The sequence below is a fragment of the Panthera tigris genome, chromosome B1 (assembly GCF_018350195.1).
Source record: "Panthera tigris isolate Pti1 chromosome B1, P.tigris_Pti1_mat1.1, whole genome shotgun sequence".
NCBI classification, from domain to species: domain Eukaryota; kingdom Metazoa; phylum Chordata; class Mammalia; order Carnivora; family Felidae; genus Panthera; species Panthera tigris.
Window position 1 is genome coordinate 15,596,388 of NC_056663.1, and position 22,957 is coordinate 15,619,344.

At 42.0% G+C, this 22,957-nt stretch overlaps 1 protein-coding gene across 2 annotated transcripts in view; it reads right to left on the reverse strand.

Annotated features, from left to right (window-relative positions):
• CENPU (centromere protein U) overlaps positions 1 to 22,957 on the reverse strand; it is a 43,433-nt gene that overhangs the window by 11,546 nt on the left and 8,930 nt on the right. For both annotated transcript variants that reach the window (XM_042982972.1, XM_007099011.3), the window contains exons 4-8: positions 22,238 to 22,343; positions 14,198 to 14,258; positions 13,509 to 13,751; positions 6,961 to 7,027; positions 5,770 to 5,878 (exon numbers count right to left, since the gene is read on the reverse strand). In XM_042982972.1, coding sequence (XP_042838906.1) covers positions 5,770 to 5,878; positions 6,961 to 7,027; positions 13,509 to 13,751; positions 14,198 to 14,258; positions 22,238 to 22,343 — 586 coding nt within the window. The remainder of the gene's footprint in view (positions 1 to 5,769; positions 5,879 to 6,960; positions 7,028 to 13,508; positions 13,752 to 14,197; positions 14,259 to 22,237; positions 22,344 to 22,957) is intronic.

Genomic DNA, 22,957 nt, shown 5'->3' on the forward strand with positions numbered 1-22,957 from the left:
AAAGGAAACAATCAACAGAGTATAAAGGTAACCCAAGGAATCACAAACAATATTTTCAAACCGTATGTCTGATAAGGGGTAATATCCAGAATATATAAAGAACTCCTGCAACTCAACACCAAAATAACTCAAATTTTAAAAAGGGCAGAGGATCTGAACACTTTTCAAAAAAAAAAAAAAAAAAAAAAAAAAAGAGTATATAAATGGCCAACAAGCATATAAAAAGGTGAAAATGGATAAAGGACCTGAATGTGAGACAGGAAACCATCAAAACCCTAGAGGAGAAAGCAGGAAAAGACCTCTCTGACCTCAGCCGTAGCAATCTCTTACTCGACACATCCCCAAAGGCAAGGGAATTAAAAGCAAAAATGAATTACTGGGACCTTATGAAGATAAAAAGCTGCACAGCAAAGGAAACAACCAACAAAACTAAAAGGCAACCAACGGAATGGGAAAAGATATTTGCAAATGACATATGGGACAAAGGGCTAGTATGCAAAATCTATAAAGAGCTCACCAAACTCCACACCCGAAAAACAAATAACCCAGTGAAGAAATGGGCAGAAAACATGAATAGACACTTCTCTAAAGAAGACATCCGGATGGCCAACAGGCACATGAAAAGATGTTCAACGTCGCTCCTCATCAGGGAAATACACATCAAAACCACACTCAGATATCACCTCACGCCAGTCAGAGTGGCCAAAATGAACAAATCAGGAGACTATAGATGCTGGAGAGGATGTGGAGAAACGGGAACCCTCTTGCACTATTGGTGGGAATGCAAATTGGTGCAGCTGCTCTGGAAAGCAGCGTGGAGGTTCCTCAGAAAATTAAAAATAGACCTACCCTATGACCCAGCAATAGCACTGCTAGGAATTTACCCAAGGGATACAGGAGTACTGATGCATAGGGCCACTTGTACCCCAATGTTTATAGCAGCACTCTCAACAATAGCCAAATTATGGAAAGAGCCTAAATGTCCATCAACTGATGAATGGATAAAGAAATTGTGGTTTATATACACAACGGAGTACTACGTGGCAATGAGAAAGAATGAAAAATGGCCCTTTGTAGCAACGTGGATGGAACTGGAGAGTGTGATGCTAAGTGAAATAAGCCATACAGAGAAAGACAGATACCATATGGTTTCACTCTTATGTGGATCCTGAGAAACTTAACAGAAACCCATGGGGGAGGGGAAGAAAAAAAAAAAGAGGTTAGAGTGGGAGACAGCCAAAGCATAGGAGACTGTTAAAAACTGAGAACAAACTGAGGGTTGATGGGGGGTGGGAGGGAGGGGAGGGTGGGTGATGGGTATTGAGGAGGGCACCTTTTGGGATGAGCACTGGGTGTTGTCTGGAAACCAATTTGACAATAAATTTCATATATTGAAAAAATAAATAAATAAAATAAAATAAAATAAAATAAAATAAAATAAAATAAAATAAAAAGGTGAAATGCAAGACAAATCATCGGGGAAATGCAAGTCAAAACCAGAGTGAGCTGTCACCTCACATACATCAGGATGGCCACCATAAGTAAAAGAGATGACATGTATTGGTGAGAAGGCAGAGAAACTGGAACACTGTGCACCGTGGGTGTGACTGTAAAACAGTGCAGCTATGATGGTAAACAGGAAGGAGCTTCCTCAAAAAGTATAAACCCTATGGCCCAGCAATCCCCACTTCTGGGGACAGATCCAAAGTAACTGCAAACAGGATCTTAAAGAGACATTTGCACACCCATGTTCATTTTAGCATTATTCACAACAGTCAAGAGGCAGGTGGATGAATGGATAAAGAAAAGTGTGCTATATTCATACAATGAAAGATCAGTCAGCCCTAAAAAAGGAAATCCTGTTATGTGCTACAATATGGATAAGCTTTGAGAACATGAGGCCACGTGAAATCAACTGGTCACAAAAAGAAAAATACCGTGTGATTCCACTCATGTGAGGTATCGAATGTAGTTACGCATAGAAACAGTAAGTAGGTTGCTAGGGGCTGCAGAGACGGGGAAATGGGAAATTGTTTAATGGGTATAGACTTTCAGTTTTGCAAGAGGAAAAAGCTCTGGATATTTGTTGCACGACAATATGAATATACTTAACACTACTGAATTTATACACTTAAAAATGGTTAAGATGATAAATTTTATAATTAAAAAAATACATCAGCTCCAGCTTTTAAAAAAAAAAGTATTTCTAATATAAATATGAAATCATGATTTTAAGATGTTAAAAACATAAAAAATTAGGAAAACCGGTTAGGCCTTTCTGCATATGGCTTATAATGTTGATAAATTGGTAGACTGTACCATTGAAAATGGTGATGGTCTACGTACAAGAGTCGGACACAGCTCTTTCAAATTCTAGTGCCCTAAAAATCTGGTCACTTCGCTACAAATTACTAATTGAATCAGTTATAGAATAGCCTAAGTTTGTAATGTTTGCATTTCATGGCATACTTCCCTAGGTATATGTACATTGGCAAACTGCTTACAATCAATAAGTCTTTTAACAAACTATTCATGTGTGAGTTCCAGATGAGTATTAAAAATAGAAGACCCTCAAATAGTTAACTTGATTCTGAGAAAACACAACTTTTCACGTGGTCGAGAATACTTTATATCAGGAAAATAAAACAAGATCAGTGATTCTACCAGAATCACTGGCTATGACAGAAACACAAGGGTATTTTATCATTTTAAAAGTCTACGGGGTGCCTAGCTGGCTCAGCTGGTGGAGCATCTGACTCTTGATCTCAGAGTCATGAGTTCAAGGCCATGTTGGGCATGGAGCCTATTTAACGAAAAAAAAAGTCTAACAAAAATACTATACCTCTTCTAAATTTTTTTTCTTTTGAGTGGGGTGGGGAGGGGCAGAGGGAGAGAGAGAATCTTGGCAGGCTCCAAGTTCAGCATGGAGCCCAATGCTGGGCTCGATCCCATGACCCTGGGATCACGACCTGAGCCGACATCAAGAATCAGATGCTCAACTGACTGAGCCACCCAGGCACCCCTAAATCATTTTTTTTTAAGTTCATTTTTTGAGGAGGAGAGAAAAAACAAGCGGGGGGGGGGGGAGCGGGGGGAAGGAGGTGGGCAGAGAGAGAGGGAGACCAAGGATCTGAAGGGGCTCCATGCTGATAGCAGAGAACCCGGTGTGGGGCTTGAACTCACAAACTATGAGATCATGACCTGCGTCGAAGTCAGAAGCTTAACCAGCTGAGCCACCCAGGCGCCCCCTAAATCATTAATTACATCAAAAATATATTATGCTAAAATTCAAGATACTGCCATTTGGCCACAACATCAGAAATCTATAGTAAGTCTCTTCTTCCTTTAGAAGAGACGTATGAATGGGAAAAGGGTAACACAGTCAAGATGGTCTTGGGTATGGTAAGAGACCTTCTGTACCAATTTTAACAGCAAACTGGCTTTAACACATACAGTAAGTACAGAAGAGTAAAACAGATAATTCCTACAATGATAATGATGAGTTAGCATGACAGGCTGGCTCCTTTCCCTGAGATCAACCCCATGAGAACCCCAGAGCGAAAATCCCCTCTCAAAATGGGTTGAGCTGTGAAAATCCCCGAGGTGAGAGGAAGAGGGGTTTAGAATGTGTGGTGGCTGTGACCCAGGGCAGGAAAGGAGCTGTCAAGGTTGGCTCCTGCTTCTTCCCCCGCATGATTCTCACAAGCCGCGCTTCCCTAACTGCTGCAGCCAATCAGACCTCTGTCTGCGTCTTGCAAGAGTCAAAGCTGGGCTGTGCTTGTGGGGCCTGGAGAGAAACGAGGAGACTAAGTTTGGGCAGCTGCCTCCTCCGCCTTCCCCCACCAAACCCCCAGGGCTGGAAAATGATCGTGTGAGGAGCGTATCTGCTCTTCACACTACTTATGTCTGGAGGGCAAGGCTAAGTCCTGACCTGACAGGTTACTTTGGGGGATAAGTGACTGAGGCTTCCCACCTACGCCTCATCTACCCCCATCCCTCGCACTCCCAGGAACCCAGGGATCAAGACTCGGTCTTCCCTTATACACACTGTCTGACAAAGAAGCTGACTGGGGCAGGGGTAAATAAGCTCATAGGCTGGGGAATAACACACTGGAGGAACACGACTGTGTCAGAGAAAACAAACTATCAGATCAGAAATTGTAACAGAAGCAGGTATCTCATAATAGATGACTCAGTAATTTGACTTTAGCCTAATAAATATTCTAAAGAGGACAGCAGCAACGTAAGACATAAAAGAGAACCAAATAGAAATGTTAGTTAAAAACTCAGGGCTAAATTTAAGAACTCAGTAGCTGGGATAAATAGCATAATGGATATATCACAGAAATAAATTAGCAAATTTCTAGTTTCAGGATTGAGGAGATCTAGAAAAAGCAAAGGGCAGGATAGAATAGAGGACAAAAATATATTTTGGAATTAAAAAAAGAAGAACCTTAGATCCAAAAGGTCAGGCCCCATATAGTGAAATTTAAGAATATCAAAGACCAAATATTCTAAAAGCTTATAGAGAGAAAGAACGCAGCACATATAAATAAGACTTTGACAAGCACCAAATTTTCCAAACCAACACTAGAAGACGAAGGAACAGTACTCCAGAGTATTTAAGGAAATGATTTAGAACCTAGAATAGTATATCCAGCTAAACAGTCTTTCAAGTTCAAAGTCACGACCAAAATAATCAGAAGGATTTAGAAATCTTACAACATAAAGAGCCACACCTAAAAGTGCTGGATGAAGCACTTAACTAAGAGACATATCCAGAGGTTGTTACAAGAAATATATGAAATAAAGGTGATCAGATAAATACCTTAATAAAGTTTATTATCTTAAAAACGGAAACAGAAAACGTTTGTATATCTTACCCCAGAATTAAAAATCTCTAGGTATTATAAATATGATGGATTTTTGGGTAGGGGAAGGGAGAGGTGAAAGTTTTTATTAGTGAGGAGTTAAAAATTCTATTTTTAACAAAAGTTAGAATTAAAAACCTCAAAAAGGAGAAAAAAATCTAAGAAATCAAAATAATATATCAACACATTCTTCTAAATGTATTGATAATTATAATACATGTAAATGGATTGAAGTCAACAAAGACAGACACACTGGATTTAAAGCTTAATATTTCTTATTAAAATTTTTTTAGGGTCAGACAAAGGCTATGCAAATTCTGGCAAATGCCAGCAAAAGAAATCCAGTGACACAACAGTAGTATCAGATAAACTAGATTTTAAGCCAAAAAAAAAATAAATAAAGTTTTTAGGAATGGAGAGGGTACTAGAGAAGTATAAAATGTTTCATCTATGAGTCAGAGCAATTTTAAACACGATGTCCTAACAAAATAGTCTCTAAGTATATATAGCATAAATTGATTAAAAGAATCAAGAAAAATATGGATTCTACACAGATCCAATAATTAGAGAGTCTACATGAACCCATGAATTAGAGTCCCCAGATTATGTGCTAGGCCATGAAGAAAGCCTCAAAATTACAAAAAATATCACCAAATTTTCTCACAACATATTTCAGATGTAAGATAAATACAAAGAAGTCACGTATTTGGGCGTATAAAAACATACTACTAAATAATTCACAGGATTAAAGAAAAAATTATAACGGAAATGTAAATATATGTAAAACTACGCGATGATGAAAATACGAGGTGTCAAAAGCCATGCTTTTGACAAAAGCACGAGTCGTGCTTTAAGGACAACGTATGAGGTGCATGTATCACAACATCAGAAGACTTACTTATACTCTAGGATGGTTTTCTCAAATGCAGACAAAACAACATCTAATTCCATGAGATCACTGGCTTTCTTTCCTTTTAGACACCAAATATGAACGCAGTCGGACGTATCTAGAATATGAAGATAAGTCAATTTAATATACTGATTATCAATCTTTTGGCTCTAGGTCCAGGGTCCTGAAAGCCCCACACAAAAAAAACTGTCCTACCAAATGGCCAAAAATAGCTTCAGCTGAAGAGGCACGTAAGGGGAGGCATGACTCACTTCCTATCCTGGTGCAGAGTCTCACAGATCCTGTCTACACTGTCACTCTAACTGCTGTCTCCTTGTTTCTACTGAAAGAGTCTGAAGTACTGCTGACTCTTAACTACCTCGTTGTACCTTTTATGCAACAGTCTGTTGTTACCCAACACTACTGGTAATAGAGCTCTTTTTGGTTACCTGTGATTCCTTAATTTTAATCTACCTAATAGGCCACTTCTAGCACACGTAACGGTTACTCGATGTGATTTAGTCTCAGTCGTGTATTGTTAAGACATTAAGTTCTGGTACCTCTGTGGATGAAAGGTCATGCGTTCGTTAAGATGGAATTGTAGAATACTTAAACATATGATCCCATTTCGGGGGAGAAAGTGCGACAAAAGGCTTGAAGAGTAGAGACAAAACAAAAAGCATGGCGGCTCTTTTTGGGTTATGGGTGATTTTTATCTTCCTTTCCATACTTTCCAAACTTTCTAAACATAAAGGACTTCTCCTTTAAAGAACTGTAGGAGAGGGACAAAATGGTTTTCCACCCATTTTTCAATAAACTCTTATTTGTATCGATAAAAAAGTACAGAGTCAATCTCAAAAAAGTTATGCTGACTAGAAAAAGCCTATACAGAAGAGTATATGCTACATGATGTATCAAAAGAATACAGACTGTGTGATGAAAAATTAAGGTGATGAAAGGAGGTATAACAGTAAAATCTAGGTGTATAAATACATACCGTAAGATTCTTTCACCTTTGTTGTAGGTTGAAAATTTTCATGATAGATGTTGGAAAAAATCAGTTACTACAAAGTCTCATATTTTCAGCTTTTTAAAGTAGCAATTTTATGGACTTACAATTTACTATCTTAACAACAAAAAAATAGGTTTTTAAAATGAAATTCTTGAATGACTGACAAAGTATAAAACACTATTCTGTACCGGAGTCTATGGCTTCACTTCTTGATTTCTTCCTTTTGCCGGAAAACATCTTCTTTTTCTGAGTTTTCTACAATAAAAAAAAAAAAAAGCAAAGATTTTTATTTAAAAATTTTCCTTCTCTTAAAACATCAGTATTATAACAACAGTATCAAACACTCTCCATTCTAGCTATTACTCTCATTTAGTTCTAAGTGGTTCATTATGTATACTGGCCAAATTAACATAAAGAGACCCTGGAAAAATTAAACTGTCTCAACACATAAAGTAAATAAAGCTCTTCATTGGCTTTTAACAACGATCGTCTTGGAGGCAGCTGAACTTTTCTTACTTAAGGTGATGTACTGCGTGGAGGCCGGCTGATCGCTCTCCAAGCCGGGATGAAGTATCCGCTTCCTAACTAGCTCTCTTGCCACAACCAACCACGGAGTCGGGGTGGGGATGAGGCGACTTGATTCAGGTGCTGGAGAGCGGGCACCCAGGACTGGGAGACCGGGGACCCCGGGAACTCCCACTCCCCCGCCCGCGCCAGGGGGCAATTTCGACAGCAGCACAAGCTAAATCAAACAGAGCACGTAGTCCCACTCTGCCGAGGCAGCAGAGACCAGACTGGAGCAGGTGAAGCCCTTGGAACCGGAGCTCAGAGGGAGCACGGGAAGTCCAGGTGCGTGTTCCCTGCGGTCCCGGAGTCCTCCGCATGCGCAGAATGAGACTACGTCAAGCTTACTAGAAAGCAGCCGGCATGGGATTCAGAACACAACAGGTAATAGGGGACAAGCCACTGGGGGGAAATTACATGCAGAAAATGCAGAGATCTCATCAAACCTCATTAAAACCTATCTATCCAGTTGAGCTAGGAGGAAGACTGCAACTTGGGGCCACAAGGATACTCTAGAGCGTGCAATCCTCAACAGGGCGATAGTTTTCCTAAGGAGCAAAAATGGGATTCTTCAGGAGAGGATGCAGAAACAATTCTTAGGTATTAAAATGGTCTGTGACTCTCCAAAGGGTCCCAGTTCATAAAGAGTAACACAGTATATTTTGGTATTAAAATTTAATTGGGGGAGGGAGTGGTTAGGAGAGAAAGTGTCTAAAAGGCTTTTTAGTCAGGACAATAATGAAAAGGATTGAGAAACACTATCCTAGAGGAAGGCCTACTCTGGACCCACCCTCACAAACCCTAAACCCAACGTCTGACCAGATTCACTAGAAAGACACATTGTAGGCTCTTAGCAGAATTGGAAGATGATCCTCAATGATCTGGGTAACTCCTTCCCCTTGAATGTGGGGTGCACCTGCAGACAGGATGGGATAGTTGCTCCCTCGATGAGGTCACCTTACAGAAGACTCCACTGTAGCTGACTGGAGAAAACCCTCTGGCTCTGAAGATGCTTGCCGCCATACTGTGAGAGAGCCGCCTGACTAAGACCTAAGGAGGACTTCCAGCTTCCCCCACGGAGAAGCCAAGAACCTCAGGTCTACAAAGGCAAGGACTCAAATTCTACCAACAATCTGAACGATCCTAGATGAGAACTACGTGACTCAGATCAGATTTCTGTCCTGGAGAGCACCTTGATTTCAGCCTCGTGGGACCCTGTGTAGAGAATCTGGCTAAGGCTGGCCTAGACCGGACCTATAGAAACCGTGAGATGTAAATATACGTGAAATCACAGAGTTTGTGGGAGGTAATTTACTAGGCAGCAACTGAATACTAATACAGAGGCTGAGTCCCAGTGAGTTAGAGCTGCTTGCAAAATCCCTTAGGCTTTTTGCAAATTGACCCTAGCCAAAGATAAAGCTTTCAGAAGCTAAAGATGATCAGCCAATAAACAGGCTACCAATGAGAATAAAAACTCAACATTTGTAAGAGAATTCAGAGTCTCAACAGCCTGTCAACAATTTCCAATACACAATTTAAAAGTACTAAAATACAAATGTTACACAAAAAAATGTGACCCATAGAGAAACAAAAAAAAACATACTCAAGAGAAACCGACCCCAAGTTAGCCCAAAACAAAGACTTTAAAGCAGCTATCATAAATAGGTCTCAAACGGGGCTCCTGGGTTAAGGATCCGACTCTTGATTTCGGCTCAGATCATGATCTCTTGGTTCGTGAGTTTGAGCCCTGAGTCAGGCTCTGTGACAGTGTGGAGCCTGCTTGGGATTCTCTCTCTCTCTGCCCCTCCTCTGCTTGCACTCTCTTGCTCTTGCTCTCCCTCTAAATAAATAAATTAAAAAAAAAAAATGTCCCCAAAAGTAAACAAAATGATGGCTTAATGATAGCAGAAAAAGAGAAACTACATTAAAAACAAAAACAAGCTAAATGGAAATTCTAGAACCAAAGAGCACAAAACTAAGAAGTCATTGAATAGTGTTTTAGTTTTCTGTGGCTGTTGTAATAAATTACCACAACTTGATGTCTTAGAACAGAAATGTATTCTCTAACGGCTCTGGGGGACAGAAGTCCGAAATCAGTTTCAGTGGGCCAAAATCAAGGTGTTGGTAAGACAGCATTCCCTCCAGGGACCTGGTTGGGGGGGGGGGGGGGGGCGTGTAAATCTATTCTTTGTTTCTTCCAGCTTTTGTGGCTCTGGCATGCCTCAGCTTGCAGCCACATCACTTCAACCACCTTCTCTGTCTTCACATCATCTTCTCCTGTGTGTGTAATCTCCCTCTGCCTCTGAGGATACTTGTGATGACACTCGTGGGCCTGCACATGGACACATCTGTAGGGGGCACCATTCACTAATTGGGGGCTTAACTGCAGGTTTTAGATGGCAAAAGACTGGTCAGTAAAATTGAAAACAAAGTGATAAAAATTTACCGAATTTGCAAATCAGAGAGAAAAAGTCTGGAAAAAAAAAAAAAAATCAGAGCATCTCAGGAACCTGTGGGACAATACTAAAATATACATAATAAGAGTTCCAAAAGAAGAGTCAGAACGGGATAGAAAAATTAAATTTTGAGAAAAAAAAAATGGAATTTTCCAACTTCTAGATCCAAGAAGCTCAGTAAACCCTAAAGCAAGATAAAACCATACTTAAGCACATCATATTTAAAATGCCAAGAAACAAAAAAGATAAACAGGAAAATCTTGACAGCAGCCAGAAGAAAGGGACAGAGTCAATATACAAATAAACATGGGAACAATGACCCATGTCACGGCCTTCTCACAGAAACAAGAGACACCAAAGAACAACACAGACACCTAATTAAAGAGTGGAGGGAAAAAAATGTCAACCCAGAATTCTGCATCCAGTGAATCCATCCTTTAAAAACAGGGGTGAGGGCGCCTGGGTGGCTCAGTCGGTTAAGCGTCCGACTTCGGCTCGGGTCATGATCTCGCTGTCCGTGAGTTCGAGCCCCGCGTCGGGCTCTGTGCTGACAGCTCAGACCCTGGAGCCTGTTTCAGATTCTGCGTCTCCCTCTCTCTGACCCTCCCCCGTTCACGCCCTGTCTCTCTCGGTCTCAAAACTAAATAAACGTTAAAAAAAAAAAAAAAAAAAAAAAAAGTAGACATTTAAAAAAAAATAAAAAATAAATAAATAAAAACTGGGTGAATAAAGACACTTTCAGATCAAGAAAATGAGAGAATTTGTTGCCAGCAGACCTGCACTAAAGGGTTGCTGCAGGATGTTCTCTAGGCTGGAAAGGTATTAGAAGGAAACGCAGATCTATAGGAAAGAGAAAAGACAACTGGAAAAGAAAAATCAGTGGGTAACCATAAAAACTAGATATTTTTTCCTTTTCATAATTTCCTTAAGAAATAGCTGTTTCAAGCAAAAATGACAATATCGTAAGGTTAGGTTTACAACGTACGTAGAAGTAAAACACGTGACAAAAACAGCACAGAGGATGATGGATGGATAAATGGAATAATATTGTCATGTAATTAGATTCACGTAGTGGGAAATGGTGAACCGTCAGGAAGTAGGATGTATGGTAGGAAGTGGTAACATACTGATTCTAAGCGGACTTTGCCAATTGAAGGATGCAAAGTTTTTAGCTTTATGTTTATCAATTTTTGAGAGACAGACAGAGTGTAAGCAGAGGAGGGGCAGAGAGAGTGGGACACAGAATCCGAAGCAGGCACCAGGCTCTGAGCTGTCAGCACAGAGCTCGATGTGGGGTTCGAACTCACGAACCTCGAGATCATGACCTGGGCCGAAGTCAGAGGCTCAACCCACGGAGCCACCCAGGTGCCCCAGACGGATACAAATTTTTAAACCCAGACGCAACCACTTAAAAAAAAAAATTACTCTTAAAAAAATGAAGAGGCATAGGGCGCCTGGGTGGCTCAACTGGTTAAGCATCCGACTTCGGCTCAGGTCATGACCTCGCAGCTCGTGAGTTGGAGCCCCCGCATCGGGCTCTGTGCTGACAACGTGGAGCCTACTTCAGATCCTCTGTCTCCCTCTCTCCCTGCCTCTCCCTCCCCCTCTCTCTCAAAAATAAATAAACATTAATAAAAAAAAAAATTAAGAGGATAACTGAGAAGTCAATAGAGGAAAGAAAAGGGAACACCAAAATATATTCAGTTAATCCAAAATTAGCAACAGAAAGAAAAAAACGAAGGGAAAATGGAAAACAGTAAGTAAGATGATAGACTTGAACCTGATTATACTTAAAAATTACATCAAAAGTAAATGGGCTTGGGGTGGCCATTTACTGGGTGGCTCAGTCGGGTGAGTGTCTGACTCCTGATTTTGGACTCCCTCCGCCCCTCCTCCACTTGTTTGTACACATGCCCGAGCTGTCTCTCAAAAAAAAAAAAAAAAAAAAAGCTGAACTCCTAGACACAGACAGAAATGGTGGTTACTAGGGGCTGAGGGAAATGGGGAGGTGTTGGCCCAAAGATCCAATCGTAAGATGAGTAAGTTCTGGGAATGGAATGTCCAACAGAGTGATTATAGTTAACGATACTGTATTATATACTTGAAAGCTGCCAACAGAATAGATCTTAAATGTTCTTCACTTCCAAAAAGAAATGATAATTATGTGAAGTGATAGGGATATTAACTAATACCACTGTGGTTAATTTTGCAATATATGATTGTATCAAACCAACACCTTAAACTTACACAATGTTATATATCTATTATATCTCAACAAAACTGGAAAAAATAAAGACAGAAACAGGTTGTAAACAAATGGGCGAAAAGAGATATACCGTGCAAAGTGAGCATAGGAAAGCTGCTGGGTTATATGAATATCGAACACTATGTATTTCAAGACAAAAAAATATTATAAGAAATTACAAGGAGACATTTCCTAATGATAACAGAACATAATGGTAACAGCCACTCATCAAGAACATAGAACGTTAAGTAAGCATGCAATTAAAAACATAGCTTCTGTACTTGAGATAACAGTATTATGTCAAGGTTAATTTCCTGGTTTTAATCACCGCACTTTGGTTATGTAAAATCTAAGAATTAGATTAAGATGGGGAAGAAATGTGTGGGAACTTCCTGAACTATCTGTGCAACTATAAGTCTAAAATTGACAAAACAAAGAACAAAGCTACAAAAGTCACAATGCAAAACTTCAGAGAACTAAAGAGAATCCGCAAAACTGGGATATTAACAAACACCTAAAACATCTCTTTTGTCATCAAGTAGACTATCCCCGCACCATAAAAAGACTCTACGGAGACATAATATCTGAACGCATGTCCATCAACTTGACCTGAGAGGACATTCACAGAAAACCTCCAACAACTGCCAAGTCAAGTTCACGTGGGACGTTCACCAGACAGACCAGAAAGAGGCAGATCAACATGAATACGCTCCTGTTTGCGTAGAAAGGGGACAGTAAGAGAAAATAGATCCCTCTTTGTTTATTTGAGCAGAAGGAAACTCAGGAAGAGAACACAGAAACCAGCCGAAATGTTACCTGTTCAGTGGCGGAGGAAGACGGAAAGTGGAGAATGAGGCAGCAGGAACACAATATACTTAGAATTCTTTCTGAACATGAATGAGAATTATTCAAAGCATTAAGCCAAATGGATAAAATGACATATTAAGAGCTTGTCCCAAAGATAACATATGCCACGAATTTAAAACAGAGTGTTTAGGACCCGGAAATCTTATCTTAGCAATGTTTTTCTACGGAAATGATCGAGGGTGTACACAAAGATTTAGCTAGGAAGAAATTCATGAATGAAAGCACCTAAAAATTTTTGATTGCAACCATTCATTCGTAAGAGATTAAACTATGGCACATTCATGAAGGAAATGTCGTGCACTTGTGAAAATGGCATCCCAGAACACCAAGTGACCAGGTCGGTCCGCTCAGGGGGAGGAAAAAGCTCCGTTAAGGGACTGAGGCGCACAGATCAAAGAGCACGCATCTTTTACGGGGATGGGATCGTGGGTGATCTCATCCTTTCTACACCTTCTGAATTTTCTAAAATAAACATTTTTATAACAAAAATATCTATTAGCTTTTTAAAGAATCAAAGGAAAGAGAGGAAATGCTTTATTTTCCTCCTCAACATTTTTCAGTCAACTTTTTTTCTCCCCAACGGGGATGACAGACGCGCTCTTACCGACCGACTTTCTGTCGCCAGGGTCGCTTTTTCAACACCAGACGTGGCGCTAAGGGGTCCTACTCTTTTACGAGTGGTGGACTCAGCTGGTTTCTCTGGAAGTTCCGAAGATATACGCGGTGTATCTGGAACAGGTTCACATTGTTCTGAACTCATTTTCTCCGCTGGTTTAACTTTCCTTCTTATATCACCTTCTTCGGGGCTTTCAGATTCATTGCTAATGGGCTTGACGTTTCTTGCTGGCTATGCCAAGAAATCAGCATTACTGGCTTAGAAAACTCAAATGCTTACCATCCTTCCTGTAATAGTAGACAGCCTTAAAATCCACATTTCTCATTTCCCACCCTCAAGCCTGAACATAATAGGAAGATGGCAACAAAATTAGTGGGTAAGTGGGGAAACCCAGATTTAAAGGCACCATGTAAACACTCCTCAAGTTCACTCTGCCTCTGTAGATCCCGAACTAAACACAGGAATGCTGTGAAAACTGACAGGGTACATGCGGGTTTGAGACCTATGTAATGAAAAGCACTTAAGACATAAAAACACATTTCCCTTTTTACTCGAAAAGTATCTTCTGAAATGTAATATTCTTCCTCTGCGTAAAATGTGCCCATTTTCTCTGCTTGCCTCCAATCGAGATAGGATATGAAATATGTTGCAAGATAGAAGAGAACACTCCTACACACCTTTTTTGCACTCATTTCTACAGACGTGTCTTCACTTGCTTCGATTTCGTAAGTGTCTGACCTGTGCGAAAGAATAAACCATCAACATCTTACACTTCCTTCATTTTTATTCACATGCTGCATAGAGGTTGCTCATCCAATATGAAAACAAGCTCAATTTAGTGAGATTTCTCACGTGTCCCGGATTTATGGGTCCTCTCCCACTTCTTCCGACGCCCAGGGCAGCCAAGCATCCTGTTACTGCACCACACGACATGTGGTCATATCTAAGAAATGCCCTTTCCCTGGTGTTCCCACTCCCAGGTACATGGGCCGTCATTTGAACTAAAAGCTAATCCACAGACGCTAGACCTATCATTAGGGGATATAAAAAGGAATACCCTTTTTTTCTTTGAAACGGGAAAAAAAAATAATCCTAAACTTCTGATGAGAGATGAGAGTTCATTTTTTCATTCAATTCAACATTCATTTAATACCAACTTCAAAATGCAAAGCGCAGTGAATAAAATTACTTTAAAAATAAGAGCCTTCAGGGGCGCCTGGGTGGCTCAGTCGGTTAAGCGTGCGACTTTGGCTGAGATCATGATCTCGAGGTTCATGGGTTCGTGCCCCGCGTCCGGCTCTGTGCTGACAGCTCAGAGCTTGGAGCCTGCTTGGATTCTGTGTCTCCTTCTCTCTCTGCACCTCCCCCTCTTGCACTCTCTCTCTCTCTCTCTCAAAAATAAATAAACATTTAAAAAAATTAAAAATGAGAACCTTAAGTCCACTGTCTGGTAGGAAGGCCAAAGACAGTACCAGGCCTGGCCATTTCTGCCCACTACAGGGCTCCATGAACAAGCAGTCCCTCGGCCAAGGTTCCCTCCGTGAGTTGGCCAGAACCGCAAGGGCTGCCCTACAGTCTGAGACCATCTCTGCCCGGTCCCCATTCTTCTACCTTTAAGTTTCACAGAAAGGTCTACTAATAAACCTCTTCCGTTCTAATTCTGCATCAGCGTACTTACCTGGCCTGGCACAGCGGCCTTCTACGCCGTGCATACAGGCCACAGAGAGCCCCTCCAGGGTGCGAGGCATGCCAGGGAGAGAAGACTGGCATTTCAGAAGGATGGCGCTGGAAGCCGTATGGTGGGCAGGCCAGAGGGAGAGAGCAATCCCGGAGCCAAGGACAGCAAGCCGGGCTTTGCCGCGGGAGTGCTGGCGAGATCAGCAAGGGCTTACGCTGTGGCAGGGCAGGGAGAGGAAAACGCAGGCCCTCTGGGTCATCACAGGCCACACGAACAGGACTGGTCAGAGATAAAAGACGCTGGGGATGACGCCCAGGTGACAGCAAGGCCGTTAATCTAGAGAATGCGGAAGGAGCCTGTTGACACCGGGTGAGAGAGGAAAGGACTGAGCTCGGTTTTGCCTTTGTGGAATCCAAGGTGCCTGTGGGCATCTAGGGGTACCCGGCGGAGCCAGGATATGGCGTGCCCTGGAGGAAGGCGGGGCCAGACAGACAGACGAGGGGAGCAGAGGCATGACAGTAATATTGGGGGCGGTGGAGAGAAGAGAGCTAAGGGCAGCATCACCTGTGCACACAGTGGCGGGGGAGCAAGGAGATCGAGGAACAAAGAACCGAACACATCCCTGGTAAGAGACAGCAGGTGCCGATGCCTCCGCAAGTCCTGGGAAATGCCGCGCTCTCTCCAGTGCCTCCCCGCTGCCTTGACTCCCCTTTGTGTCCACACACAGACCCTAACTTACCGAATAGTTTATTTTTGGGGAGCTTACCTCACGATCAAAACCGAGATTACCAAGGACATCCATATGGTTAAATACAATGCACGCGTTCAGTCCTTGCGTGACTTGCTTCTCAACTGCACTTGGGCCACCTGGCCACCCAACACACACTCCCTCTGCTACTCCTGTGAACAAGCGCTGCCCTGGTTTTCTTCTTTTGCCTCCAGATGCTTTTCTTCTCTCCTTCGCGAGCTCCTTCCTCTCTTCGGGACGGCAGGTGGGCTTTCAAGAGGGGGGCCCCCTCCTCGCCTGCTCTCGGGCAGTCTCCCCCCGCAAGGCCCCACTCGCCCACAGCTCCACACCCCCACCACCAAGAGGCCAACAACTTCAGCCACAAGTCCAGCTTGGCCCTCTCCTCTGAGCGCCAGACCCAAGTACATAGCTTTGCCATGTCTACACCAATTCATGATGGCCTCAGGATGAAGTTACTGCATCTTGTAGGATTAAGCGCTAGTCTCGGGCACGGTCATCGACCCACGTATACAAACCAGAAAGCCAGTAGTCTGCCAGTAACTCTTTTTTTTTTTTTTTTTTAAATTTTTTTTTTCAACGTTTTTTATTTTTTATTTTTGGGACAGAGAGAGACAGAGCATGAACGGGGGAGGGGCAGAGAGAGAGGGAGACACAGAATCGGAAACAGGCTCCAGGCTCCGAGCCATCAGCCCAGAGCCTGACGCGGGGCTCGAACTCACGGACCGCGAGATCGTGACCTGGCTGAAGTCGGACGCTTAACCGACTGCGCTACCCAGGCGCCCCAGTCTGCCAGTAACTCTTACCCACCCTCCTAGAGCCAACCCACCACCAAGCCCGCTGGTTGACTTTCTATTGCTTAAGCTCAGTCACTTTTTCCCTCTGTTGTAACTGCCCTAGTCCTGTGGGCCCTGGGCTACTAAAACACTTCCAGACTGGTCTCTCCAGTGCACTCCTGCCTCTCTCAAACCCATTTTCCACACAGCAGCCAGAGGGACAGTTTTTACATGCAGTTGTTACCTGGCCATACCACGCTTTCTTAAAATTCCTTAACTGCTGAGCTTAAGGACAAAACTCCTTACCAACTACATACGATGGGATTAGGTGTGGATGCAATGCTAGAAAATATACCCCCAAAATGGTTTAAACAAGACCCTTTATTTGCCTCTTAATAAAACTCGAGATCATTCATGGAAATTTGGACAATCCCACCGTGATCAGAGACCCGTATTCTTTCCACTTCACGGCTCGACTTTCTCTGCCCACAACGCCCGCTCAAGCTTCAGCTGCCACATCCACCATAAGGAAGAAGGAAGGAGCAAAGAAGGGCATAATCCTCCCTATAAAGACACTTACGGAAGCTGCAAAAATTCAGTCACGAAGACACCTTAGGGGCAAGAGAAGCTAGGAGATCCACTCTTCATTCTGACAGCCACATGCTCGGCTAACATCAAATGTGCTGTCACTGAGGAAGGAGGGGAAGACACTGGGGCAGACAACCAGCACGCTTTACCATCCGTGACAAAGTAATTACTATCTTGCAGTGGGCTCCCCTCTTCAGTCTCTATACCCCGAGTCACCCCAGCTCTTTTCAGTCCCACAGACTCCCTCTGCTCCCTGCCACCACGGGGCCTCTGTGCCTACCATTTCACCTCCATGGAACATTCACTCCTCCCCCACCCCACCAACCCAATTCCCATCACAGGGTCACCCGCTTCCCCGTGAGGTTCATCAGGGATCCTTCAGTAATATCTATTGTTCCATAAGCTCCAGGACAACAAGGATTATGTCCACTCTGAGTTATTACTGAAAACCGAGAGCCTCACACAGGGCCAGGCATGCGGGCAGTACTCAAAGAATGCTGAGAAAATACAAACAATAATAGCTCATATTTGAAAGTTTACTATGTACCAACCAGTTTTAAGAGCTTAAGAGGATAAATTCATCTTAAACAATCCATGACGTAGACTGTACTACTACTTTACTTTCCAGATGGAGGAATTAAGAAGTTAAAGGTCTGGCCCGAGGCCCGATACCTTAGAAGTGGCCTAACAAGGACCTGAACCAGCACAAGAGGTTGAGGGCCAGTTGCCTTAACCAGGGCACTGCACTTACACCTCACGAACAAAGGGTTTCAAATATTCACTGAATGCCTACTGCGTGCCAGGTGGTGTTCTAGGCACCTGAGGAACAGCAGGGAACAGAACAAAGTTCTGCTTTTTAAGCTACTCCTATTGGGGAGAGACAACGAACAAATTAAAAAATGAACATAGGGGCGCCTGGGTGGCTCAGTCAGTTAAGCGTCCAACTTCAGCTCATGATCTCACAGTTCGTGAGTTCAATCCCTGCATCGGGCTCTGTGCTGACAGCTTGGAGCCTGGAGCCTGCTTCGGATTCTGTGTCTCCCTCTCTCTCTGCCCTTCGCCCACTCAACGCTCTCTCTCTCGCTCTCAAAAATAAACATTAAAAAAAAATTAAAAAATGAACATAAAATATTGGCTTGGTAGAGGTGAATGCTATGAGAAAAAGATCAGAGTAAAGAAAATATACTGATGAAGAAAGGTGATATTTTCTATGAGGCAGCAGAGTGGATTGCTATGATATGGTGACATCTGAAATCTAAAAGGAAGCATAGGAGCAAGCCTTACAGAAGAGCAATCTGGGCACCTGAGATGGTACATGCAAAGGCCCTGAGGTGGTACATATTTAAGAACTTGCTATTAAAATGATGCTGAGGGAAATAAGGCAGTTACAGAGGGACAAATAAATACTGTATTATTCTACCTATATGAGGTATCTAAAACAGGCCAATGCATAGAATTGTTTTCTTTTATGGGGCGCCTGGGTGGCTCAGTCGGTTAAGCATCTGACTTCAGCTCAGGTCATGATCTCACGGTTCTTGGGTTCAAGCCCCACGTTGGGCTCTGTGCTGACAGCTCAGAGCCTGGAGCCTGTTTCAGATTCTGTGTTTCCCTCTCTCTCTCTGCCCCTCCCCCACTCGTGCTCTGTCTCTGTCTCAAAAATAAATAAACATTAAAAAAAAATTAAAAAAAAAAAGAATTGTTTTCTTTTTAAACTATTCCAAAAAACAGAAAAGGAAGGAAAACTTCCAAATCCATTCTATGAGGCCAGCATTATCCTGATACCAAAACCAGATAAAGACACCACAAAAAAAGAGAACTACAGGCCAATATCTCTGATGAACACAGATGCAAAATCCTCAACAAAATACTAGCAAACTGAATCCAACAACACGTTAAAAAAAATCGTTCACCACAACCAAGTGGGATTTATTTCTGGGCTGTAAGGGTGGTTTAATATTCACAAATAAATGTGACACATCACATCAATAAGAGGATAAGAACCATAAGGTTATTTCAATAGAAGCAGAAAAAGCATTTGACAAAGTACAACATCCATTCATGATAAAAACCCTCAACAAAGTAGGTTTACAGGGAACATATCATAATAAAGGGCATATATGAAAAACCCACAGCTAACATACTCGATGGTAAAAAATTCAGCTATTCCCCTAGGATCAGGAACAAGACAGGGATGCTCCCTCTCACCACTTTTATTCAACACAGTACTAGAAGTCCTAGCCACAGCAATCAGACAACAAAAAGAAAGAAAAGAAATCCTCCTAAGGAAGAAGCGACTCTTTACAGACATGATACTCTATGGAGAAAACCCAAAAGACTCCATCAAAACACGGCTAGAACTGATAAATGAATTCAGTGAAGTTGTGAGATACAAAATTAATGCACAGAAATCTGTGGCATCTCTCTACACCAATGATGAAGCAGAAGAAAGAGAAATTAAGGAATAAATCCTATTTACAACTGCACCCAAAACAATAAGACACCTAGGAATAAATCTAATCACTGGGGTGAAAGACCTGTACTCTGAAAACTATAAAACACTGATGAAAGACACTGAAGACGACACAAAGAAATGGAAAAACATTCCATGTTCATGGACTGGAAGAACAAATATTGTTAAAATGTCTACACTACCCAAACCAATCTATACATTCAATGCAATCCCTATCAAAATACCAACAGCATTTTTTTAAATGTTTATTTATTTACTTAGAGAGAATACAAGCAGCAGATGGGCAGAGAGAAAGGGAGAGAGAGAATCTCAAGCAGGCTCCACGTTGTCAGTGCAGAGCCCAATGCAGGGCTTGATCCCATGAACTGTGAGATCATTACCTGAGCTGAAATCAAGAGTTAGATGCTTAACTGACTGAGCCACCCAGCTGCCCCAACAGTATTTTTCACAGAACTAGAACAAACAACCCTAAAACGTGTATGTAACCACAAAAGACCCCAAATAGCCACAGCAACCTTGAAAAGCAAAAGCGAAGCTTGGAGTCATCACAACTCTGGACTTTAAGTTATATTACAAAGCCGTAATATGTAATATGCCACTATGGGACTGCACAAAAATAGACACACAGATCAACAGAATAGAAAACCCAGAAACAAACCCACAACCCTATGGTCAATAAATCTTTGACAGAGCAGGAAAGAATATCCAATGGGAAAAGGACAGTCTCTTCAGCAAATGGTGCTGGGACAACTGGACCGCTTTCTTGCACCATACACAAAAATAAACTCAAAATTGATGAAAGACCTAACTGTGAGACCTGAAACCATAAAAATCCTAGAAGACAGCACAGGGAGTAACATTTGGCATTAGCCATAGCAACTTTTTTTTAGACAGGTCTCCTGAGGCAAGGGAACCAAAAGCAAAAATAAACTGATGGGGCTTCATTATAATAAAAAGGTTCTGCAGAGCAAAGGAAAAGATCAACAAAACGAAAAGGCCACCTACAGAATGGGAGAATTTTGCAAATAACATATCTGAAAAAGGGTTAGCATCCAAGATGTATAAAGCATTTACAAAACTCAGCACCTAAAAAAACCCCAAATAATCCAATTATACACTGGGCAGAAGACATGAACAGATATTTCTCCAAAAAGGCATCCAGACAGCAACAGACACATGAAAAGACGACCATCACTTATCCTCAGGGAAATGCAAATCAAAACCTCGCACCTGTCAGAATGGCCAAAATCAACAACCCAAAAACAATGGGTGTTGGTGAAGATGTGGAGAGAAAGTAACCATCATGCGCTGTTGGTGGGGATGCAAACTGGTGCAGCCACTGTGGAAGACAGTACAGAGGCTCCTCAAAAAGTTCAAAACAGAACTGCCCTATGATCCAGGAATTGCACTACTGAGTTTTTACACAAAGAATGCAAAAACCCTAATTCCCAGGGTACGTGCACCCCTATGTTTATAGCAACATTAGTTACACTAGCCAAATTATGGAAGCAGCCCAAGTGTTCATCGATTTGTGAACGGATAAAGCGGTGGTACATATATACAGTGGAATATTACTCAGCCATTAAAAAAGAATGAAATAATTGCTATTTGTAATGACATGGATGGAGCTAGAGACTATTATGCTAAGCAAAGGAAGTCAGTCAGAGAAAGACAAATCCCATATGATATATACAGAAACAAAACAAAGGAGCAAAGGGTTTTAAAAAAAGAGAGGGGGAGAGAGAGAGAGGCGCAAACCAAGAAGCAGAATCTTAGCTTTGAAGAACAAACTGATGGTTACCGGAGAGGAGGTGGGGGGGAAATAGGTAATGGGATTAAGGAGGGTACCTGTGATGAGAACCAGGTGATTCGAATTAAAATAAAAACTTGAAAAATCCTTTCCTTCCCTCCTTGTCTTAACCTTAAAGCTAAACTAGCTTCACGAGCATGTTTTCTAGAATAATCAGTTAAATGTCAATTGTAATGACTTTTTTTTTAATTAAATTGGATTTTTTTTATAAGGGAGGTATAACGGACATAGGTTAGTTTCAGGTGTATGACATAACAATTGGATACTCGTATATACTGAAAAATGATCTCCACAATTAGTTTAGTTAACGTCTGTCACTAAACAGAGCTACAAATTTTCTTCTTCTTGTGACAACTGTCCAGATCTACTCTCTTAGCAGCTTTCACACATACAACACAGTATCCCCTCTATCACCATGCTGTAATTACATCCCCGTGACTGTTTTCTTTGACGGGAAAGTTGTACCTATAATTAATTATAAGTAATGTTAATTTTTGAAAATACGTTTTTATGTACCGGTTCTCTTGAGGAAAAACTAAGTTGGCTCCAAAGATCTTTAAAGAGCTTTAGTTTTAAAAGCCTCTGCCTGAGAGAGCGTCTCGGAAATCCTACTAACCCCAAATAAACAACTGCTTAAGGTAGAAGCTTACCTTTTCTCCACTTCTTTTCCTTCAGGAGTTGAAGGGATGGGTGAACCACAGTGTGTGGAGAATTCTTCTTCATCAGCATATATAGCAGTGCTGTGTAAAGGCGGGTCTACAAAAGACATTTTTTTTTAAAGTACAACTTTCAAAGTCTGGCAGCTTGGGCAGCGTTTAAGTTTGTTCCCTTACAACGGCGACCTCAGTTTTAATGGCTACCAATTACACAGGCTACTTCCTTCCCGAATGTTCTCGCGCTCACACCTCAACAATGAGAAATTTAAACCATTTCATTCGTAAATACGTGGGCATTTGTCAGTGGTAACCTGTATTACTGTATTTGCATGCTATCTGGGAATGTTTTAAGGATATAAAAGAAATTTAAAGAAGCCTGACGTTCTCAGTCCTCACCTGACAGAGCATCACGGCCCTACTTGAGAGACCACTGCACTCGTGATCAGCTCCGAGGCTTACAGGGCTTGGCCCACGGGACTCTAGAACCTCATCAAGTTCCTAGCTGGGAGGAGAGGGCCCTCTGGGGAAGGATTCCAGTCTTCTCCCTCCTTCTCTTCCCCTGCACCGTTTGAGCCTTTCACTAGCACAAGGAGCTAACTTCAGCGAGCAAGAAGATGAAAGGGAGGGCAACCAAATGGCCTTGGTGGAAAGGCACAGAAGAGGACCCTGGGGGAAACAGAACACTCCTACCTACTCAGGTAAAAAGAGAGACCT